At 41.3% G+C, this 24,202-nt stretch overlaps 1 protein-coding gene across 1 annotated transcript in view; it reads right to left on the bottom strand.

Annotated features, from left to right (window-relative positions):
* RAD51B (RAD51 paralog B) overlaps nt 1–24,202 on the bottom strand; it is a 392,703-nt gene that overhangs the window by 125,812 nt on the left and 242,689 nt on the right. Inside the window, exon 10 of the mRNA XM_014942065.1 lies at nt 13,779–13,857. Within this exon, the coding sequence (XP_014797551.1) occupies nt 13,779–13,857 (79 nt within the window). The remainder of the gene's footprint in view (nt 1–13,778; nt 13,858–24,202) is intronic.

Raw genomic sequence — 24,202 nt, 5'->3', positions numbered from 1 at the left:
CTTGTTTCTTTTGTCGTATCAGTTCACTTGAAAAAGTTTCCTCCTAGTAACAGGTTTAGTCTTTTTACTGGGATTGTTTTATAAAAGGCTGTTACCTGTCTGCAGGCAGGTTTCATTTATCTCCCACAGCAAGCCATCCTGTTACCCAGTCCAGTGCCTTGATTAGAAACCGCATTAGAGGAGCCACGTGAAGACTGCACCTCTCTCCCTGTGTTCAGGGTAGTTCCCTGTGAGCTCCAGTAAGCCTCTATCCAGGGAGAAGGAGTAAATCACACCCAGTTTCATGATATCAAAGAGATGTCTTCTGATTTGTATTGTAAAATAGCATTGAAATACCTTTACCTTAACTTTGGTGGAAAGGTGAGGCAGTGGAAAGAGGAATACTGCAAGAGCTTAGCCTACCCCCAGCCACTAATGGCCCACAAGACGCAACACACAGCTGTGCTTCCCACCATTCCCCTCTCTTCTTTCTAGTAAGGCCATGTCCATATCCACCCCCACTCATATCTATTATAGTATGACCCTCACTCTCAATTTTAGCTTCTGCTCAAGTTCATCAGAGATACTCCACCAACGAGAAGCAATTCTCTTAGGTAGGGCTTTGATACCAGATTTCCAGTCCTCTGGTATCTACTACGTGGTCTTTTATGTCCCCTGTAACCTGAAATGACGATTGATAGATAGACAGACAGACACATAGATATAGATGGTCATAAAAAAGAAAGTCATAGGGTTGTCATTTCCCCAAGAAGCCTTTTAGAGACGTGCTGTAAACTTTCATACCAAAGGAGATTTTGCCAACCCCTCTAGCTCTGGGCGGGAGAGGAAGCCCCTTCCACAGTGCTAGGCAGCTCTAATTACAGATGCATCAAACCAACACCTACTTTTATTCAAGATGACTGTTCCCTGACAGTACTCAGAAGCTCATCTATTGTCTTCAGTTGAACTAATGAATCTTAATTACTGAGTCAGCCTTGCTAGTTCTGTTCACCTAATGGGCCACCAAAAAACCCAAGTAAATTCTGTTTCTTCTGTGCCTCTTCAGTTTTATTTTTACACCCAAGTACAAAACCCATAACTGCATGTGTAGACCTCCATGACTGGCATAACTGAAGACAACAGTTTTAGCTGGCACAGAAGACACAATTTATTCTATTAAATTCTATTAAAACCACTCATGATGATATATGGGAAGGAAAAAAGCTCTTTAAGCTTTTAGGAAACAAATAATTTCTAGGGTTAGCAATTAGGAAAACAAAACAAAGCCAAAACATTTGTATTTGTAAACTGAGTATACTTGCTGTGGTTTGACAGCAAGTGCTAAAATCTTGGATTTTTTTTCTTCAAAGAACTACCACACTTTAAGATGCTAGTAAAGTAAAAAACTTAAGCATGGGCAGAGTCATTCCCCCACGGCTCCATCTGGGTTTCAGCATTTTACTATGATTTTACATCTACTATATGAAGTAAAGATCAATCTGTTTCCAGAAGGCTCCTTTGGTGGGTGGTCTGAGTTCATTCTATTTCTTAATTTTATTTTCCAGGAGATTCAGAGATTCTTTCCATTTTCTGTGTTGAACTTAGTGGTTTTATAGAGCCACAGTACCAATAACATAGTATCACCTTCAGAACCACACTGGCCATACAAGAAGCATATCTAATTTGAGCTTGGCCCTAATTCTCCTGCCTTCATCAGTTTTGCATATGGCTGATGTACTATGACCCCTTGAAGAATACTCCTTACGCTTGACCCTCTCAGTAGTTTCATTGGAATTCTCTTTGTATTCTTATCAAATGCTTTCACTCTGCCAAATCAACATGCCATCAGAACACTTGCATGGAACAAAACAAAGCTATTTTCTCTAATTAAAGTTTTTGCTCTGTCTACAGCAATGTCGGTAGAGCCTTCATGAAACATACAATCTATGAAGCCACTACATTATAAAAAGTTTGCTAGCAGTCTTCTGAAACCTGTGCCTTACACGCTGAAGAAAGCAAATCCCTTATCTGAGCTAACCAGTACAATAGAGTTCTGAGAGCAATTAGATTCTGGAATTATGGAAATAGACTCTGTCATAAATGTGTGAAAGTGTCATTTTGTACATCATGCACCACAGTAACCTGTGAATTAACAACAAATCAATGCAGGGGTGCACTTTGCATGTAAAGACAAAGCTGGTAAGTATGTGTGGGCTGCTTTAATTTTGTGTCCAGAAATTTCAAAGCATCATGTACAAGGAATGAACTCAAAATACACACACACTTGTTTCAGGCACCCCAACAACACAACATTGCCTCTAATGGGGTGTAAATCTGTTTCTTCGGTGTCTCTTGGTATGCAGAGATGGTACATGGACTAGACAAAGCCAGAGTAGGACTCGCACACAGGCAGGCTAAGAAACTTTCACGATTGCAGGGAACACTGTTAAGTCATAATCCGAGTTTAGCTGATGACACACACAATCATTGCCTGAGTCATCTGAAAATGTGAAACAATGGCTCTGAGCATGGTAAACTTTGTCGTTAATCTGACAGTATGTCAGTCTCATGACTTGAAGGAGGGGGAGAGGGACAGCAGGGATTCTGCCACTTCAGCAGACAAATCTATGGGTGGAGCAGGAGTAGAGAAGTACAGTAAGCCTGACTCAGTCTCCAGCAGATACACTCCTGATGCTTCAGCAACATGACTGAACTTTACACTCAGGACACTCGGTGCCTGTCACACTCAATAAGGAAATGGCATCTCTTACTGGTGAGAGCAACAATGCAGGGAGGAATCAAATGGCAGAGAAGCAGCAAAGCAGAGGAACCAGGGTTTAAAACCAGGATTTTAAAACCTCACATGATCTAAATAAATACTAGCACTGACATACCTGATTTGGGGCTGTCATGCAAGGGAAGCCTCTTCTTTAGATAAACAGAGTGTCCGCCCTTAACCTCCTGAACTATCAATTCTCCTTGTCTAATACTGCAGAAAGGTTATGCGGCAGTGCCCTGTGCTTCCTCACATTTAAAGTTAGGGTAGCCAAGGGTAACAAAGACTCCTTCCTCTCTAGCCTGATAGCAGCGTTCTTCCTTCCTTTTGTTCACATGAAGAACAAACACCGAGTTGAACAATAACAGTGGATGCTTCGTTATGATGCTCCCCTGGGCACCCAGCCCTGGTTAGCATTATCTTACCACTTGGTTTTGTTTTGAAGGAAACCAGGAATCGTCCTTTCAATTGCTGGTGTTTCAAGATCAACATTATCTCTACTTCCTCTAATTTCAAGTCTCCTTATTTTACCAACAATATGTGGCACTATGAAAAAAAAAGAAGACACAGAACCAACGAACAGAGAAAACTGCCAGTCTAAGAGGCAAGCAGCAATAGAAGGCCATTTAAACGAGCTTTCTCTGAACCAGATAAGCTACTGATTCTGAGCATTAGGGAAAAAAACCAAAACCAAAAACAAAGCAAGCCAAAACAACCTAATCCTTGGCAACTATTGAAGGAAGTGCACATGAGGAACACAGTTTAGGCTTGAACTATACTTTATTTGAAAACATCCAGGAATCTGATCACACTTCCTGAAATCAACATCAGCACCAGCCCCTCCCTGTCACGTCTCCTACTTTATGGACAAAAAGGCCTTTAGTCATTCAACAAAATCCATACCCTCTGATCTGTAACAGACAGGTGGCAAACCTGATTTACCACAGACTCATCACTTGCGCATTCCTGCAGACTTTTACTTTTCTTGGACAAGTAATTGTTTTGGACAAGTTACGAAATCATCATTCACTTTTTAGACTAAGGGAAGGAAAGGTGACCAGATTTAATGACGATTGTGCAGTCCTCTCTGGACCATCAACTCAGGCATAGTCAAGAAGCTACAGTGAAAACAGGTGTTGGTGATTGGGAAGGGGAGCAAAGTGGGGCAGCCAGCTTCATCCTCAGCCAAGGCGCTTTTTCTGCAAAGATCTGTCCACAAAAGACATGCTCTTGAACTGAGGGTGAGGGAAGCCAGACGCAGTTAGCACCAGGCTGTCGGCTGCAGCCCTCAGGTGAGCCAGCTCCTTTACCCCCTCTCCCAGAAGAGGACTCAAGTTTGCAGTGCTGAAGGTTCCTCTGCCCTTGAGCAGCAAGCGATGTCCTTCCAGAGCCCAGACAGCTGGGGCCAGCTGGAGGGACACCTTTCTCCCCTCATGCTCAGACATGACAGTGGAATTTAATTCCTTTTACACTGGAGAAATCTGGACTTGTTCTGGCTTCTGGCACTGCTTAGGAACTTTTCCTAAGGCATGACAAATCTTCCAAATGAAAATCAAGCAGTGCCTCAGATGGCTGCTTGTTCTTGCTGCTGCTAGGAGCTCCCATAGGTGGGAGGCTACGGGTCACTTGTGTTACCCCTCATTCCCCACCTCAGCCTAATGCACATTTCAGACAAAACGGGGGAGCAAACCTGTTTCTCAAGGAAAAGAAAGTATTCTGGATGAATGAAAGTTAGCTCTGTTAAACTCCAGGGAAGTCCTATTCAGTATTACTCGGCTGGAAGGGCTGGAGTGATGAAGCAAGGCCACAAAGATGTAGGGGAAGGAAGGCTGAAAGGCAAAGAAGAATCAACATACCTTTGAGCTCTGGTGTGCACAGCATGAGGCCCTGCCTATGTATCAAATGTGAAGGTGGTTGGGATCACATTACAGAACTATCAGAATTATGCTTTAACCACCCTAATTTAGCGGTTTTGGCTTTTGCTACCACATTAGAATACATTGGCTTGATTTTCAAAGGTAGCAAGCACCTACAGCTCCCACTGACTTAGTGACAGCTGCAGCTCTAAAAATCAATTTAAGATAGTTTGCATATTGAGAAGAACTGAAGGAAAATAGAAGGCCTATTGTGTGGATACGAAGAGTTTAAACACTGCTGATGGGTGGTATATGAGTCCCTTCCCCTTTCAAATGAATTTAACTTCATGTTTTGTTTGGTTTTCCTGTTGATGCATCCTGCACCCTCCAGTGCTAAGCTGGTGGGATCCCACATACTTTTCCTGGCATGTGGAGTTTAAAATAAGAGACCTCAGCAATCGGATATCCTCAGCATTTCCAGCTATTGAACACAATCATGAGTACTGTGATCCGATTTCAGAGAAGAAAAGAAAAGATATATAGGAATATTCTCCCTGTGCTGGTACGGGGCAGACAAAAGAAAACTAAGCAAACAGGATGTTCTGCTCCTCTGTGAACTTCAGCAAATGGCCACGGCAGACAGGATACAGTCTACAAACACACAGCTGCAATGTATGTGCCTGGCTGCCCGATACCTTGTTCTGGGTAATTCGCTCACAGCACAAATAAGGCATGAAGAAAGTAAAAGGTGTAGCGTGCAGATCCCTCCTGACAGGCCTCAAGTCATTCATCAAGCACGCACAGCTTGAAGGAGGAATGTGGTGTTTCCTATATGCTACTAAGCAAGAGTCTCATCCCTAAGCTTACTCGGAACATCTTCAAGAGTGCAATGCTTCATGTTCATGACTCGGGACATCAGCCTGTTCTAGGTGTACTCACTCAGTAGTAAGGCACATCCCAGCTGAGGCCTCCACAATGGCACTCTGAGAAATCACCGTTGCAGACTGCTTGGTAGCACTCTAACAGCCCCACAACATTTTCTAGAACTGTCACTCTGCTGCTCCTTCTGGAGAGCACACCTTCACAGGGTGTTGAACTGTATGGGAGATTGTTTCTGTAATGCAAAACCTGGGAAGTTTAAATCAAAATGAGATTCAGTGGATAATAAAGTAAATTCTTTTCAGCAACAACACTTCTTGTTTAAATGTTAATTGTAGCATCATCTGCCTGTGCTACCTCTTCAGCCATGCAGTCAAGCGTGCACTGCCTTGCCTCAGTGAAGCCCTAAGGCAGGCCCTGTAGGGTTATTCAGGTGGCAAACCAAGGAACAGCCGGGGCTGATACACCATGCTCTAACAAACCACCAACTAAACATGTTGCCTCTCATCTCTGTAACCCTTGGTTAACTCAATCCAGCCCTGAAATTTAAGATCACAATTTTTTCAGGGATCTTCACAGAACTGAATGACAAAGGGCCAAGATTCTAGTTTCACTAGAACATAAACAGTGAGGAGAAGTGCTACAACAATCATTAACACCATGTTAAAAGTTCAAATGAACACTACAGAAAATACTTCACAGAAACAGCCCAATGTTATTAATTTTAGGGAACAATTTTAATAAGAAAAACCTTTTGAAGTAAAAACCTGTTTGTTGGGAGGGTTTATCACGTGTGTCTGTTTCTATGAAAGTGCTACATATTCCTGTTCCATCGTATCAAGACAGATTTAAGCTCATATGATAAGATCGGTTAAATTTGTGGTCAATCCAGTTTTAAAGACAGGGCAAGTCTACACATCAGCTACAGAGAGACCTGAGGTTGTTCTAGGTGTGTTAATTCTGAAAACACAGAGAAAGTTTCAAAGAAAAACAGCTCTGGGGCCAAAGCAGCCGGAGCCCTATTTGCAAAATGTTATCCCTGCACTTAATAAGCCCCTCCTCAGGCAAAGTTTTCTAGTTTAGATGAAGCGCTATTCAAATGTGCCAATCTACACAGGGTTGCACTTCCAGACTCCACTACTACACCACTCCCCCCTCCCCAGCACAGGGAACAATAAAGGGCCCAGCAACCAGGTCCCTTCAGCAGCCAGGCTGTACAGGCAGAGATTTTACAAGAATTTAACATGGAGAATACATAAAGTCCTATAGCTGAAGAAAAGTTGCACGTACTACCAAGGTGAAGTTATTTGGGTGCTAGTCCTTTATTCCTAACTGGAGTTTTACAAGATGGAATGACAGTAGTGGTGACTTCACCAAACATGCTAGTGGTGAAGCCAGAACTGACAGAACCTCTGAGGACAGCAAAAGAAATCTAGTTGCACCTCTGTGAGAAAGGGGTAAATCACAGGGAGACTTAACTGCCTTTCACCTTCTTAAGTTGCACACAAAACCATGAGACTTTCCTCTGGCTAAAACCCCGTGTTTCTGGACAGACATTTTTTTGGCTTCCTATTCATGAATACGTTTGCTTAAGAACTTTAAGTGCATTTTAGGTACATTTGACCTGCAAATCTGCAGCTTGAAAGATGTAACATCTATGTTAATTCCAGGCAATTACTAGTAGAGTCTTGGTCTTCTATGACAACTTCAGTTCCCAGAACAATATACTGTCACAAATCACAGATACTACCTCTAATCAACAGACCACTTCACTCCTTATGTTAAAAACCTTTTGGAAAAAAGGCCATTTGCTTTAGCACTGTGCTGAAAACACAGGGGAGCAGCTGACTTTGATCAGGAATTCACTACAGAGAGACTGGTAAGGAGAAGATTTCTCTGAAGTGAGAGCATTTTGTCCCAGGAAGCTTATGCCAGCTTTGAAAAGGAGAACGTCTTTGCAAATACAGACTTCTACTCTTCAGCTCACTGTCTTAACAACACTGGATTTAAAAAAACAAAAAGGTTTTGATTCACACTTGTGTCTATGAGAACAGATTTGGCACCTAGGTTTTTTCACATTACATTTAGTAAAACTTAAGAAAAATTAAATGCTGGCACTTCAGTTGCAATCTAACATTATGGGACATGTCTGGCTTTCAGTGCAAGACAGCAGTTCTGTATCTTCAGTGTCTTTACATAATTGTTCAGAAATAAGCAGGTAATTCAATACTTTGTGCTAAACTGTATTTATCCAGCATAATCTCCTCCCACAAGTTAAGCTCACACCAAGAAGTATGGCCAGAAACTTTACCATTCTGTTGTCTATTTACTATGCCACTAGAAAGATCACGTTTGCAGAGAGAAACATTTAATTTTATTTGAATGACAGTTTATTTTGGACCTAAACCCAAAATGCCTCTAGTCCTCCTTCACAATTAACATATTTTCACTCCCCCTCTCTTCATTACTATTTTTAGTTGGGTTTGCATCTGTGCTTTGTTCCTCTGGACTCCTTCATTTGTCAGCCATGGAGTTTGGCAGCTCCAGCGAGGCTTTGCCAACGCTGTTGCAGAGCAGTAGAGCGATTCCCAAAAAGCCACCTACTGAGGACCCCCTCAAGCAAGCGAACGCCATTCCTGGGTCAGGTTCAGTAACTCATTCCCCAAAATGCCATGAACTGCCTGAACAAAAGGACATTTTCATTGATGTCAGTTACATCTGTACTGGTGATTTTGCTGGCATTGGGATGATGGAAGTCTTATTTTTTTCACATTCCTTACTGCCAGGATAGACTTAGCTACAAACTGATCATGCTTTTATGCTTTCATTATTACAAACCTGTTAGAAATAGCATGAGGTTTTCAGTGTCCTGTGGGGAATACAGCAAAAAAGGTTCCACCCCACAGAGATCCTAACAATGATCAGTTCATCTTTATCCCTCCAACAGGGCCGGAAATCACCAGTGGCACTGCAAATCTGTTACCATCTCAATAGCAATGCACAACTTTATTCCCATTAATCTGTCTCCCATCCATTCACACATCAAGTACAACCCTGCTTCATTTTACAGATTATATCCATGTTGCTCCAGACAAAGGTCACTTTATAGTTACAGTTCTTCAATTGAATGAAAGCTTTTGATGCAGTAAATCATTGTCTCTCACTGTTCAAACTCACACAATACAATACAAATAATGCTGCCCTTTCTTTCAGAATTCCCTTTCTACCTCACTACTCATTACCAAAGCATTTCTTTACAAAATAAAATGAGGCACTTTTCACTTGCTTCAGCCATATAAATTAGTTATAGCACTTTGGAGGCCGTTTGCCATGCTGCACTACTAATCCAGATCCTATGCTGTTCTGAGATCAAAATGAGCCTCATTCATTACATCAGTGACAAATGAAACATACCAAGATTTAGGTGTTCCTAGATCTTTTCCCCCTTAGTACTGCAAAACTTAAAATCTAAGACACTCTCTTCCAAGTGCCACATATCTTTTTTTTCTACTTATCAGAAGCCACCTATCTCAATAAGACATTACAGGCAAGGTGAGCGTGGTTGTGCACACACGGACACATGTGCAGTGGAAAAGAGGGCAGGGTGCATTAATCAACTAACTAATCATCCACTCCAATCCACAAAAACCAAACTCTTCCCTTTAGCAATACAAGGTATTTTGTCCTTTCTTTGGGTAGTGAGAGGAGTCAGTCAGCATGAGACACAAGTTTTGAGGTTAAATTTGCAGATAACCTCCTTTCAAAAGGAAGAATAAAAGATAGCAGGATAAATCTTAATGTCAAGTAACGTCATGCAAAACAGCAAACATTTAATGGCAAGAGTGCTTTATTTAGCTTAGCACTGAAGGTCATAACAAGAACTGAGGCCAAAAGCTGAAAGCAGACAAATTCTAATCTGAAACACAGATTACTGTGTTTCACACAGTAACACAAGGTAACTAAAGCTTGAAAACACTGTCAGGGCAAACCAGGAACTCACATCTCTTGATGTCTTCAAATAAAAGTGAATACCTTTCTAGAAAATATGCTTCTGTGTAACAAGCTATTGGGTACCTGAAGGAAACATTCATGATACATGGGAGGTCAGTTTGGATGAACTGCTGATTCCATCCATCTTTAAACCCTATGAAACTGAAAATAAATAAACACTCAAAAGCATGTCCTAGCTCACCAGTATTATTTCCTTTATGTTTTCAGTGCTTCCAAGATCTTTCAGTGACAAGCAATGTCAATCACTTGGTTAAAGCATTCAGCGAAAAAGCCCAATACACTCTCCAGTTGGCAACCAGCCACCATGTTCCCTGTCTTCTGCAGCACCATGATAGAATGAGACTTACTTCCATAGACAGCTGAGCTACCAGTCACTAATAGCTAGGGTCTGTTGCTAACTTGCATTTATGCCCCAGAATGCTGCTGCTTCTAAAGCTAGATTTGGATGATTGTCCATAGAATACAGTTTAAGATTATTCAGCCTCTTCTTTTTGGATATGCATGTGAGTGGCTGAGTGGTATCTTCTAGTTCAGCTGACCTAACCCAGTAAGTGTGCTGCATTTGGCTTCAATGAAACTACAACAGGGCAAAACAGCCCAGAATCTGTTCTGACTGATAGACCAGGAACAGAATTACCAGCTAATAATTTCCAGTCCAAAACAGAAACTATATCACTGCCTATGAGAAAAATCATCTTGTGACTTGCACCCTTAATCAAGTAGATCTGGAGCTTTTTTACTGTTATTCTTCTTTTTGACAGTATCACTTAATTTACTGTAACTAGTATATTGAATCAGGGAAGCAACAGCAAGTCCTTAAATGGAATACACAAGCAGACAGTAAAGGTTCCATTATTTTGTAATGCTTAGATCCAGGCTTCTGCCTCTCTGTTTAAGATCTCTACGAAATGGAGATTTGCTGTCAGACTGGATTTTGCAATCACAATTCGGGTTCATCACGGAGTGGCACTGTATGGCACGGCAGTACACTACACCACATTGTGTTGCAATGTAAAGCCAACTGAGGCTTTTTTGGGCTCTGCACCCCACCCTCTCCACTGCACAGAGCATACTGGAGCAATGAAAGGAGGAGACTGAAGGATGACTTTCCCCACTAAATCTCTGACTGGCCAGTCTTGCTTTCCAATCATGAAATTTCACTTCTCTAGTCTGCAAGTGGAAATAAAAAAATGACTGAATAACTGGATTCTTTTCATCCCTGAACACTTCAAGTTTATAAAAGCAAAGAAGTTTTCTCCATGGCACCCTTGGGAAGCCCGGAGCTCTGCTCTGACAGTGTAAGAGAAGCAGTTCTGCCTTCACTAGGGTCTCCTCTGAACACTTCTCGAGGCCATGAGATGCAAAGATACCAGGGAAACAGAGCAGCGATTTACATTGACAAAGAGGATTTTGATACACTCCTCCAAATGGGGCAGCATTACCATCTTAATAGCCTTTTGCTCTCAGCCCTCTTCCTGAGGACGCTGGAGATTTTTGCGAATGGAGAACAGTTCCGCTTCCCATTTTAACTGCAACAATAGCAGAAGGGCTCCTTAAACTGCATCAAATAGCAGCCTGTGAAATCCCTAACTAGCCGCACTGCCTCTCCTGCCGTTTTATTATCCTCCGGCCCACAGAACAAAAGGGGGGGGGGAGCTCCTCCTCATTTTTAGCCCATTCCACACATCCTAATCCCTCAGAGGTGGCAATGGAAATTGCTTGTGGAACTGTTAAATCACACTTTCACTTTGTCTTTCATTCCCCATTCACCCTCACTAATCAAGGAGTTTCCAGCCACATTTTCCGATATCAATTTGTTTATGGCCTATTGGTTAATGGTCCCGGGATGGGACCCCCTGCGTAAGAAGAAAGAATCCCGGGCATTTCAGCCAGCTGCTGCTTCTCACCAGTTCCCACACCCATCCACTTGTTCCCATCAGCCTCCCTGAATGTGCTCACCTCCTGACACCAACTGAATTAAACAACAAAGCCCGAATGGGAAAGCTGCCTTTGCAATCAGGCTGGGGGACAGATTCGACTTGTTAGCGCTGTACGATGTCCCTCAGGCCGCAACGCAGGGACACCCCCTCGCTGGCTGACCTGAGGCCAGTTGCCTTACTGACATCTTACAGGGCATCCAGCTTCCCTTTGGAAAGAAGCACCACCTACAACTCTCATAAAAAATCTACCCTCTCTTGCACAAGGCAGCCTGGCACCACTTTCTGCATTTTACCCAAAACCGCCATTTCCAGGTGATTTGCTCACTTCCTCCTTCCACAGAAATAATGATCATTGAAATGTGTGTGGGATGAGAATATGCAATATTTACTCTGTGAGTTTGGTTTTTTTTTTTTTATTTTGTGTGCAGTATTTACTCAGTGAGACAGCTCACATGTAAGCGCTTACAAGTCTTTGTAAAATAGTCTGGGGCACATCATCGGGGAACTATGCTCTTGGTTACTACCCATCTTGGAGACAAGTAACTAAAATGGAAACATAATGGTATAGTCAGAAAGTAAAAAAAGGCTCACACAAAGAAGAGCTTCAAGCTACCTTCCAAAACATACAAAGTATGTCTGATATTGAGACAGCATTTACTTAGAAAAATCCAAACTGGTATCTCACCTGTTTTTAGAAAATTGGTGAATAATGTTTTAAACGTGCACCACAGAAACATATGGATACAGGGAAAACAGCAATTGCCATAATCCTAATATAGTGCTGTCCTTCTATCAGAGAGTCCTGCTCCATCATCATTACGTGTTACCAGGCCCATTTGTTCTTTAAAGGTAGGGTTCAGTCCTTGGTAAACTGTATTCCTGGCTCACAGAAAAGAACTGAAACAAATAAAGATCTCCTCTGAACAAATGCTTCCTGTTTCTAAAATGGAAAATCTTTCTTTCCCAAAGTTTCCTCACATTAGTGCCTGAGGACAGAGCAGGAAATTGTCTGCCTTTTTTAAATAACGACCAGAAACATCTCTGCAACTCAGAAGATACCTGAGATAGAAAAGTAACTTGTCTTCTGCCCTGTACTGAATCAAAACACGTCTAGACCAAGCCTTGCAAGTCATCTCAGTTTAAACTAATAAAAACTGTTTCTAGTTCCTGTAGCCTGTTTAAAAGTACTGGTAAAGCAGACCAAATTCTCAGAACACACTGGGTAAAGTATCCAAAGGTTTAGGGAAGACTGGATGGACCCCCACATTATCATTATGTAGAGGTATCAAATGGAAGCAAAAATGCACAAAAAAAGGCTTTTGTTTCTTCTGTTTTCCTACATGTATCACCAGAGATGTAAGTGTATTAAGTCATTAGTAAATGTAAATATGTTATTGGTCTGGCACAGCCTGTGCAAAATGAGCAATCAGAAGGAAGAGAACTGTTCACATACCTTAAAATCTTTGTAGTGCTTTATGGAATCTGTGATTCTCAATCACTGAAACCTGAGAAACAGCGATGTTCACTTTTCTTAATGCCATGGCTGCACATCAGAGTGTATCCTCTGAACAGAAAGTGACAGGCACTGACTAGTTTAATTTAGTTTGCTAAACTGACGCTGCAATCAGGAACCAGGCTGCCTATCAACAGACAGCAACTCAACGAAATTGATCTGTGAATGTCTGTCAAACAGTAAGGACATTAAAGGAAGATTTATTGGGATAAACAGGGAAAGAAAGGAAAAGCTGAACTTCTCTTTTTGCTGTGGTCCGGAAGCACATGATTTAGGACATGGCCACAAGGTTCCCTGCTATCATGGTAGTAATATCCAGCTTTTCAGTACTCTACCTCATATCCTAGAGAATCTGAGGATTATTTACGACCACGGGGCATTAGCATTAAAATGCTCACAAAAATAGAGAACAGATATTAATTTCCTGTATTTTTATTGATGCCTAGCCATTTGCTAAAAAAGACCCATTTATTAGAGCATGTTATTAATGATAGATGGGTATGTTTCTCCTGGAGAAACCTACCCTGTAGGAGCAATGTTGCCAGAACCATTCTACTTTACCTTGACGGAAAACAGGGAGCCTTGATTAATAATTTTAGGGTTCATTCTTAGATCCATGGGAATATGCAACAACTAATTCAGTATAATCCACGACAGAACACTGAACATAGCAGAAGGCTGCCCTTGTCAACCAGACTGTTTAAATATGTGGACTTTTAATTAGGTAGAAACAGCACCATTTTCACCAATAGTTGCTGTTATGTACATTCAGCCTGCTTAAAATACCAACTGTAAAGGCAAAACAACCAATGCTCTGGTCTTACCTTGAAGAACCAAGCCTGATTTCTCAATGGTGTAGAAAAAAGCAGAGAATGGAGCAACAGGGGATTTAGCAACCAGGAGCTGCAAAACAAACAAGTACTATGTAAGTACACATGCCTATAACATACTGATCACAGCTCAAATCCGTAGAATAATCTCACTGGATTTAACTTCCAGAAGTGGTAAAGCATACTGCAGAAATAACAAGGTAGTTATTGATCTAGCCCTGTCACTTATAGGTAGTTGAAGTCTTCTCATATGCAGGTATGGATCATGCTGCAATTTGAAAAAGATTCACAGGTCCTAAAAAAACACCAGCATGAAAATAGCAAGCTTTGCTTGTCTTACTGGCATCCTGTTAAGCCTCATCATTCCTGTTGGTTCAAGGCAGTTGCACTCAGACAGGAGACGATTTTGAGCAAAACTGCAACTGCCACTGTGTAATGCAATTTTAATCACCATTAGTCATTCCAGGGATGCAGCCCCTTGTCTTCCCCAAGAACTCCACCCACCATCATCCTCCTGCCCCTGGAAGCGGTGTGGGCCACCCATGGGTCACCACACTGGGGACAGGAACACGCCACTGCAATTATCTGGATGTCCTGTTTTGCAAAAGGGATAACAACCAAGTCAAGCTTTATTCAACGATCCTGTCCTTGGAGTTTCCAAATAGGAACTCAAATTCCCCCTGGGTGTTTAGGGCAATTTAGCTCAGCATTCAGGTGTGCTGGCCCTTCGAGGTCAGGCCAGAAATACCACGAGTTCTCTGGCTCCACTACGGAGCAACCGTCCTCTGTGGAAGATGAGCTGCAGCAGAGCTCTGAAAACAAAGAAATGGGCTTGTTGGCCCAGTAGGGAACATGGGATCTGCAGTGCCAGTCAAACTCCCACAAACCTGCCATTCTTTACTCTCTGGCTGTTTGATTCTTGCCATGGCCAAGGACTGCTACCTCATGGCCTGCCACACAACAACCCCCATTCTGTCATCTACATGAAAGTGACATTTTAATGATAGATTCAGCAAGCTCTGCCCAGAGTGCGATCAGCACAAGCAGTGATCGAATGGTCGCCACGTGGGCCCTGCAGAAGGCACTGACGGCAGAGGCTGAGGAGCAGAGCGTGTTGCTGCCCTGCCTCTGCCACAGAGCTGCTCAGCAAAGCTGGAACACCCTTCTCTGCTCACCTCTTCCACAGCTGGAAAAGGCTGGGAAATGGAAACGAGCCCTTCATGGTGGTGGCCCTGCACCTTGGAAGAGCCTTCCCACCCTCCCAGCCCCTGAGGACAAGGTTTGGGCGGGCAGTTCCCCCTCAACCCACCCTGATCCTGTGAGGGGATCTGCTCCGAGCACAGCAATATGGCAGAGCCCGAGCTGTGACTGCTGAGGACATGAAGCAGGCCTGCCAACTTCCATGTACTGGTTTCACCTCACCGGGCGGCGAGGACCTGCCCAGCAGCCTGCTGTGGAACCATCCCGCACCTCCATGCCTAAATTGCCAAAGCCCTGTCAGATACTACACCCCCCCAGCCCAAGGCAGGCAGCCCTCTTGTCACATACATCCAAATACAGGTTTCTTAGAATTACAGACAGTAACGATCTTATCTTTAGAGGTGTGGGGCACCAATAGGCCCTGTTGATTTCAAATGGAGTAAAAAAAACTCCCATTATTTCCAAAGGTCATGCCCTAATTCCACCAAATATCCAAGCAGTTATAAGGGTCACTGCATATGAATTTCGGATGGCATTATTTCCAAAGGTCATGCCCTAATTCAACCAAATACCCAAGCAGTTGTAAGGGTCACTGCATATGAATTTCGGATGGTGGTGCCTAACGATCAGCAGGAAAACAGTGAGCGGGTTTTAAAAAAGCTGAGAGACACCACAGAAAAACAAGGAAGTTCACGTTCACCAAGACCGCTCCTATTTCACTGAAAAGTCAGACCATATTGAATCACTTCATAGATATACAGAACCAGGACATTTATTCCTAGGTGTAAGATTAACAGTATCAAGCACCAGAAGTTGGAGCTCTGCAGTGTCCTTACGTAACCAGAGGATTTGGCAGCAAATTCTCCTGCAAAATCAAGGCTCGTGTGACTTCCCTGTAGCACTTCAAATGCTAAGGGTATCTTTATAGTAGGTAGATTTCACTTGTATTCATCTGTTGTCTGCACACAGGACCATGGTTAGACAGTCTTGCAACTCTTTTTCATCTGTTCCCAATACAGGTTGGAGAAGCCAAATCCTCATAGCTGGTTCTTCAAATCTAGCCACTATTGCCCACACGTACCCTGAGCTACCTAACATTTTTATAATTTTCAGAATTTAAAGCAAACGGTCTCCCTTCTTCTTCGACTGAAAAGTCAGACCATATTGAATCACTTCATAGATATACAGAACCAGGACATTTATTCCTAGGTGTAAGATTAACACTATCAAGCACTAGAAGTTGGAGCTCTGCAGAGTCCTTACGTAACCAGAGGATTTGGCAGCAAATTCTCCTGCAAAATCAAGGCTCGTGTGACTTCCCTGTAGCACTTCAAATGCTAAGGGTGTCTCTATAGTAGGTAGGTTTCACTTGTATTCATCTGTTGTCTGCACACAGGACCATGGTTAGACAGTCTTGCAACTCTTTTTCATCTGATCCTAATACGGGTTGAAGAAACCAAATCCTCATAGCTGGTTCTTCAAATATAGCCACTATTGCCCACACGTACCCAGAGCTACCTAACATTTTTATAATTTTCAGAATTTAAAGCAAACAGTCTCCCTTCTTCTTCAGACAGTAAAAAAAAAAAAAAAAAAAAAAATTAAGGCTGATAATTTACAGCATTCCCATATCCTGAACCCTCCTCCTTGAACAGAAGGGCACGAATGCAAAATCCACTCGTGCAGGCAGGGGAATGAAGCAGGGATGGGATGATTTCTCATTCTGAAGCCAAACATCATCACTCCCCTCCTTCGAAAAGGAGAAAAGGGGGGGCAGGGTGGGCACAAGAGAAGAAAAGAAGGACTGCCAAAAGCAGCAGGCTAAGTCGAATAACCGGAAGCGTACAATTTACTGCTAATGGTTCAGTGTCTGCAAAGGGCTGCTCAAGCTGTGCTCAACAAAAACTCAGTAATAGCCAAAGAGGGAAGCAAAAAAAAAAAAAAAAAAAAAAAAAAGGCACATAAAGACCACAAATAGAGCCAGAGAACATCAGACCAGTGCAAATGTCAGTGTTTTCCTTTCAGTCATCTGAAGCTGGCAAAACCCCCTCAGGATGCGATACAACCTTTGCGAACTACTCCAAGTAGGAAAACTGCCACGCTAGCACTTTCCCCTCTTTCACGGTAATTACCATTCTCACTGGAACAAACTCCTGGAGAAAGGAGAGGCATGTCACATCCCAAGTCTGTGACGCACCTTGACAAAACCCCAATTCCCCTGCCCGTCGTTATGCCCCGAGCCAGCGCTTCCCACCGAGGGGGGACCCTGGCAGGGGACAGCAGAGGGCTTCGCACGCCCCCTCGGCTCGGAGAACACCAGGGAGAGGATGGGATGGAAAAACTCTGCAAGTGCTCAGCTACAGAGTCTCCCACAACAGCTGGATGTTTAATCAGAAAGGCCCGAAGTGAAACAGTCACAAAATCTGATGTCTAAGGTCAAATTTTTGGCATTCTGTGCAGCACTCCGCACATAAATACTAACCTATACATGCATGCGCGCTAGGCACAGTTGTACGTGCAAATGGATAGACATTCAAACAACTCTATGTACATTTTGTTACTGCATTTTTATGCAGTTACAATATGTGCATAACTAAGTATAGCAATGAAAAAATATTATAAATCACATCCTTTCAGCAGCACATCTCAGGGTTCCTCTGAAACGCTGCTGCTGCACAGTTGAATCCGAGGCTCAGAATAGCTTCCATTTTAGTGAAATGGGAACAGTTCAGAATATTCAAAGGTATTGCTTTATTTTGAATGTTTGCTTACTGAGAAAAATAATCTTTAAAGTATGATTGTATATTTCACAACCAGATAGAGTACACAGAGTGACAGAGTGCTTTTTTTATAACACCAAACTCATCAACATAACTTTAAAAAAAGTAAATATGTATTTAGATTTGTGTTTCAACCAAAGAGAAAAAAACTGTAAGAGGTCATTGCAAATCATCTTCTGGTTGGAATAGCCAACAGAGAGTAGGTTCTTACGTGTGCACAAGGAACTTGTAAAACATAGAAGGAAATACATATCAAAAAAAAGAAAATGATGTTTTGAGGGCCAAGAAGTGGGAGTATAAATCAAGGATTAACAAAAATCAAGGTAATGGTGATCCTGGAAAGATTATTAACAATATCAAAAAGGAAATAAAAATCAGAGTTATAATATATGTGTATATATATACACCTCACAAAATTACGGACCCACAAGGTGATGTAGCCAGGACCGTGGCAGATCCAACTGTTCAGCGCACCATCACTGACACCTGGCAAACCAGGGATACATTGGCCTTTCTGTACAAGCCACTAAGGAAGCTTTAATCTGGAATACCACGTACAGTACAGGTCACTCACGAACTCAAACTGCAAGAGATGGGCTATGTGCTGGTGAGGAGAATGGAGTGCTCATCTCAGAGGCCAAGTAGAAAAAAATTAGCTTAATGCATCTAGCAAAAACGAAGGCTGAGCTATTGTCTATGCGTGTAAGTGAATGGGGAGAGGGAAAAGAAGCGAATGGAGGAGGAAGAAAGAGAAAAGCTTCTCAAACTGACAACACTGGCACAAGAACAAACATGCAGCCACAAAGATATTTTGGCTAGAAATTTTAAAGTTTATAACCATCAGTAAAGTGAGATTCTGGAAGAGCTTTCAACTCAAAGAGGCAAGGCTACAAACAAAAAATCTTTATTTTTAGGATTCAGATTAAAAGATTTATGAAGGGGATACAAAGCAGTGCCTGGGATGCACTCCACGACCTGTGAAGTCTCTTAACTCCTATGGGCACCCTGAGAAGCACCGAAGCCCTGTCAGCTCATCCTTTATGCTGATAGAACTGACAGAGTTGGAATAATACATACTAACAATGTCCCCTGATGGTCCATATGCAACTAAGGATCTTTGTGGTCGATAAACCAAGAAAAAGTCGCTGACTTTCAAATACAGAATTTATAATTTAAAGCCTTCTCATCTCTATCTTTTGGTTGAGCATCTGCTCCTCTCCCTAAGATTCCAAGCAGCTGCCTGAGGATGTGGAGAACACAAGCAGTCTTCCAGGATAAACTCAGAAGCAGACAGCTCAGGCAGAGCATTTCTAAAACTCACATATATTTATCTCTATGTCTTGTTTCAATTCTAAATCAGTCCTGGCCAACAACTGGAGAGAGAACAGAAAGGTTTACTATCTGAACCTGGATCTGAATCAGAATTCTTTATTAACAAGCTGAAACAGAAACCTCTTTCCACAATTTTCCTTTCCTGAATTTGAGATTAAGAACCTAAATTTTCAGTCCAATATAAAAGATTTCCTTGGTTCTTTTTTCACTTAAGGAAAAGAAGGGAAAATACAACTCCATTAATGTTCTTGACATACATAAAGGAATTAATTGCTTTGTTTCCTAACCAGATAAACAAAAGACACACCTTTTACAATAAGCACTATTTAGTCAAGGAATCAAAGATGAAACCTAGGCCTCACCAGAAATTTTTTCATATTGACACTTAAGTGCAAAGTTGCACCAAAGGAATACATGGTTTTGATATGAGTTAACAATAATGGTAAATAATAGTCTAAAGAAATTAGCAGACTACAAAAATGATTTTTCGAATGGTGAAATGAATAGAAAATAGACATAGAAAAATGATGAAATGGTATTGATTCTTTCTAATTCATCCTATCCATGATGCTTCTGGAATGCTACCCATGAGCTTTTGGATTGGAATATAAAATCCAGATGCAGTTACTCTTACGCTGCTATCCTACTAAAGTGCAAATGATAGGGGTGGATAAGAAAATTAAAAATCAAAGCTATTTTAAGTTTTGCAAAGTCCTAACTTTACAAAATGGTCAATCTTAGTTTCCTTTCTTTCCTTTCTAGCATTGAATTTCCCTCTCAGGAGGGTTGTAATAATTATATATTATTTGACAACAATGTAGAATAAACATTAAACAACAAAATATTATTTCTGCCATGAGGCACATTAAGAACACAAAGGTTCTATGGAAGAGGAAATATATCACCTTGATGAAAAGTGAATAGAAACTGAATAGATGCCATTAGATTAGATAAAGGAAGATAAATGGGAGACAAGCAGAGCGGTTGAGAAACAAAAGGCTTAGAGAGAATTGATGATGACAGCAGAAAAAATGTACATTAAAGTTTGTTTTCTAATTAGGGAAAGCATTTTTATTAATAAAGTTTATTGTATATAAGCTTTATGGAAGAGATGAATCACAGAAATTGATTGCAGAGGCCCAGCAGAAAATACTAATTATTGGGACAACATTCTCTGTCAATAGCAACAAAAGTGATGAATTGGAAAACGTATTGGATGGACTTTCAGAAGTAGTCTGACAATCAGAAATCAAGCCAGTGTCCTGCCAAAAAAAGTAAAGATGATGAATGGGACAGAGTCTTATATCAAATTAGTTATCAAAATGTCAGGGTGATAAACTACCGAACAGTGAAATAGTAAGATATTTTCACTGAGCTATAAACTTTAACATTCTAAAAAATATATTATTTCATAATGAAAAACTAACTATTTTTTTAAAAAGTAATGAACTAAGATATTTCAACGAAATATTTGAGGAAATCAGTTGTATTAACATTTAATACATCATTTTGGTTTAGACTGGAAAGACATCCAGTTTCTCCCGCATTTTTTTACTGAGACTATTATTACAAGAATTGGTTCCTAGCAATGACTGAGGAACACGAGTGAGATCATTCGAAGACTATTTTAAAGTACATCAGTTTCTTATCAGTGAACATAAAACTTTTAATTTTTTTCTGTGTTAAGATTTTCCTTAGATTTCCTTTTCTCCTAGACTTACCTTATCTTTTGTACTGACAGAAAGTGTACACGTGCACTAAGGACCAAATGAACAACAAAACCACATTTACAGCCAACACATATTTTGGAATTCAGGTCTACTGATGAATTACCAAATATGTGAGATTTGTGAAAGGAGTCTGGCTCTCACTACACTTGCTGCTCTTACTGTAACAAGGCCGGCTTGCTGGGATTTTTTGCTAATTCATATTGTCGTACTGTTTTAGAAAATAGTTGTTGCTAAGAGCTGGTGCATTTCAGGAGAACTCTTTCAGTTACACCACATTCGCATGGAAGATCATAGCTGAGAACTGAGAAGGAAGCCCACATCATTGACAGTGTCATTCAACACGGAAAAGACTATCTCTCAAGGTTCGGTTAGACTCACATACTAACAAAATCAGTGCTAAGCTAAACAAATCTTTCCCCTAATTGTGCCAAATTGTCTGGGTGGACAATCTTCATGCCAGAATTTCCCTTCTTATTGTAGATTAGAAGGGTTGTTTTTTCAGCTGCAACAGAGCCCAGGAAAAAGCCAGTAAGGAAAACAACAAAGTTGATTTTGCATCAGATATCCCAGCAGACCTCATAACTGTTTTTTCTGCCCTCCCTTCTGGTTCTTCTTGGGCCCTATGTGCAGGAACTTGATATATTCTGGAAACGAAAGCAGCAGTCCTTATTCTGCAGATCATTTACTTTTGAGTAGGAGCTGCGACCCAGTTCCCAGGGCCAGCTCTCATTGCCAGTCCCACAGGTCATGCTGCCTCCAGCCCACCAGGAAGGTGCCCAAGGAGTTCCCTAACAGGCCCCAAAGCCACCATGGCACCAAGGCTTCACACAGCAGTACACCCACTGTTCCCTGCTTCCCTTCCATGTAGAAGTATCCTTCAGTGCAATGAGATGGCTCTTTACAAGGTAGGAGAGAGGTTGTGTGCCAAGCCTCACTGAACACTAGTGCTTGTTAGACCCTGGAGCTCTCCAAGGCTTCAGTCTCTCATGGGTTCCAATTTACCTTGGGAGAAAATTCCTTGGAGAAAATGGCTTTGCAGAACCAAAAAGTGACATATTTCCAGTATTATGGTGAAAAAAACGTAGTTTAGGTATTCTGCAATCATTTACTTAGCGCTTAGGATATACCCATAAACAATTTACTGTTCTCCTACAGCAAATAATTCTTGAGATAACAATATTTTGCTTTTTATGCTTAATTTGTAGATTTCAAAAAGGCTTTACAAGAGTGGAGAAAAAAATATCCCCATTATGCATTTGGGTAAATTGAAGTTCAGAAGTTAAATACATTCCTAAAGATTGCATAGCTGATATCAGTACCAAAATCAAATTAAGATGCTATCAAATCATGTTGCCTTCACAAGTAAATCACTATAGAGTTTGTTTGACTTTATCAGGGATTTGTGTTTTCTTATGTAAATTATTATCCCCTGCTTTGTATCTTCCTCCAAACCCCATTTCAAGGAAGAACTCTCTATGCACAGATTTTCCCCTTTCCAGGAGAAGAAAGCTCACCCAGCCCAGCAGTACTGTCCTCACTTGTATGCAGGTGGGCAGTGACTGGCAATAAAGAGTAAAAACAGACAGGTTGAGGGAAAAGAGATACACGCAGTTATCCTCCAGCCCTCCTCATCATCTAGACCCCAAACATATATTCTTCCCGGTAAAAAGAAACTTGGTGGATTGACACCAGGAAAACTTAACATGTCTTGAGCACTAGAGAGCAAAGAATGAGAGATGGAGCTACAAACATGGCCCAGTACTGGGAGTAGATGTGTTGTCCCTACCGCTTTTGTACACATTAAAAAAAAGATAAATAAAAAAAATATCACAATTTGGATTAAAGTGATATCTTAGGAAACTATCATTTCATTTGTGCCATGCACAGCACCTGAGAGATGTGGTTCCCTGAAATCCAGTTGTTTGAAAAGGTTTTTGTCAAGGCCAGGTTAATGGGCCACAACTCAATAAAACTCTTTATAGAGCAATTTAAATGGATTGTATCTCTCTTTCCCCTACAAGAAAATCCTTTCCAGAGGAAACTGTTTAGGAATGAGTTTCCTTTCTACTGCTTTATAGAAAAGCAAGAATGGCAGCTAGAGACACTTTATGAGAGGCATTCCATAAATCCAAACCAATTAGTGCAGAAAAGTGGGCAAGCAGAGTTTGTTTGTACATCCTAAAAATGTCCATTAGCACACATCTGGAAACAACAGCAAAAGGAACAGACTCAAAAGGCAGCTGACCATCCTGCTGTTGTCTCCCCCCCAAAATGTAGCAGCACATCTGTTTGCTTTTTTTCAGTGCAATGCATACAAATTCCGTACATTAAAAACCATTGCTAAGGCTGCAAAGCCAAGAAGTTCCTGTCTCTCATCTCCAGAAAAAGTGAGGGAGTGAGAAATGCAGATGCACATAAGACAGTTTCGCAAGGGAAACAGGAACTATGGACACTGATTTGAGTAAGAAAATTAAGGAAGGAAAAGCATTCAAAAGCCCAAGGGAAGACATGAGAGGGATTCAGCATGGGATAAAGAATTCAAAGAAATCTCAATCCTGAAATATCAGCATGACACTTATATTAACAAATGTAAACTAATATCAAAGAGTTCAAACCTTCTCAGCCAAATTCTGACAGATTATCTTTGATTTTAAGAGTCAGTACTAGTGGGAAACATAGATTCTGAGATTTTTAAATCTTTAGATTTGTTTTAGATCTTTAGATCATGAACCTATGTAATATTAGCCAAATTTCAGTTAAATCACTTCTTGTCCATTTCCTTTATCCTAGCATTAATTTTTAGGGTAAGGTCCTATGTTCTTTTGGGTAAGCCTACACAGACCACTCACCGTTCCTCACTGTGCTCCACTCTGACCTCAGAAGTGGTAAATTAATATTAATTGATTTTACATCACTGTATTTCTTATTAGAAATTATTTAGGGTGCTTAGGTCTTTAAGCTCTGACTTACATTTACACTAAGCATGTGCTACAAATTTAACTGCCGACAATTTCTTTATTTATGCTACATATTCATCTTAAAGAAGTACTGAGAATTCCCTACATGACCTTAAAGATGGGAGATGGTGGCCTTGCCCATGGTGAAAAAGAAATGTGTGATAACTTGAGACTAAAGTAAGGAAATAGGGCTGCTGATTATTTATCCAGTGTCAAGACAAGAAGTGCACATGAGATAAGAGCATTTTATACTACCTTTGAGTAGCCTTTTCTGAATCAGCCATTTCATCCCAGGCAGGCCTGGTATTCTGGCTGGACCCTCTACTATCATAAGAGGCCGTAAGAGTAGTCAGTGACTGCACTAGCTTTGTGCAGCCATAAATTCTTCTCCAAGCAGAGGACAATTGAGTTGCTTAGGT

This window comes from Calidris pugnax, unplaced genomic scaffold (genome assembly GCF_001431845.1).
Source record: "Calidris pugnax isolate Ruff unplaced genomic scaffold, ASM143184v1 scaffold56, whole genome shotgun sequence".
Lineage (NCBI taxonomy): Eukaryota > Metazoa > Chordata > Aves > Charadriiformes > Scolopacidae > Calidris > Calidris pugnax.
This window is presented reverse-complemented; position numbering and strand designations above follow the sequence as displayed.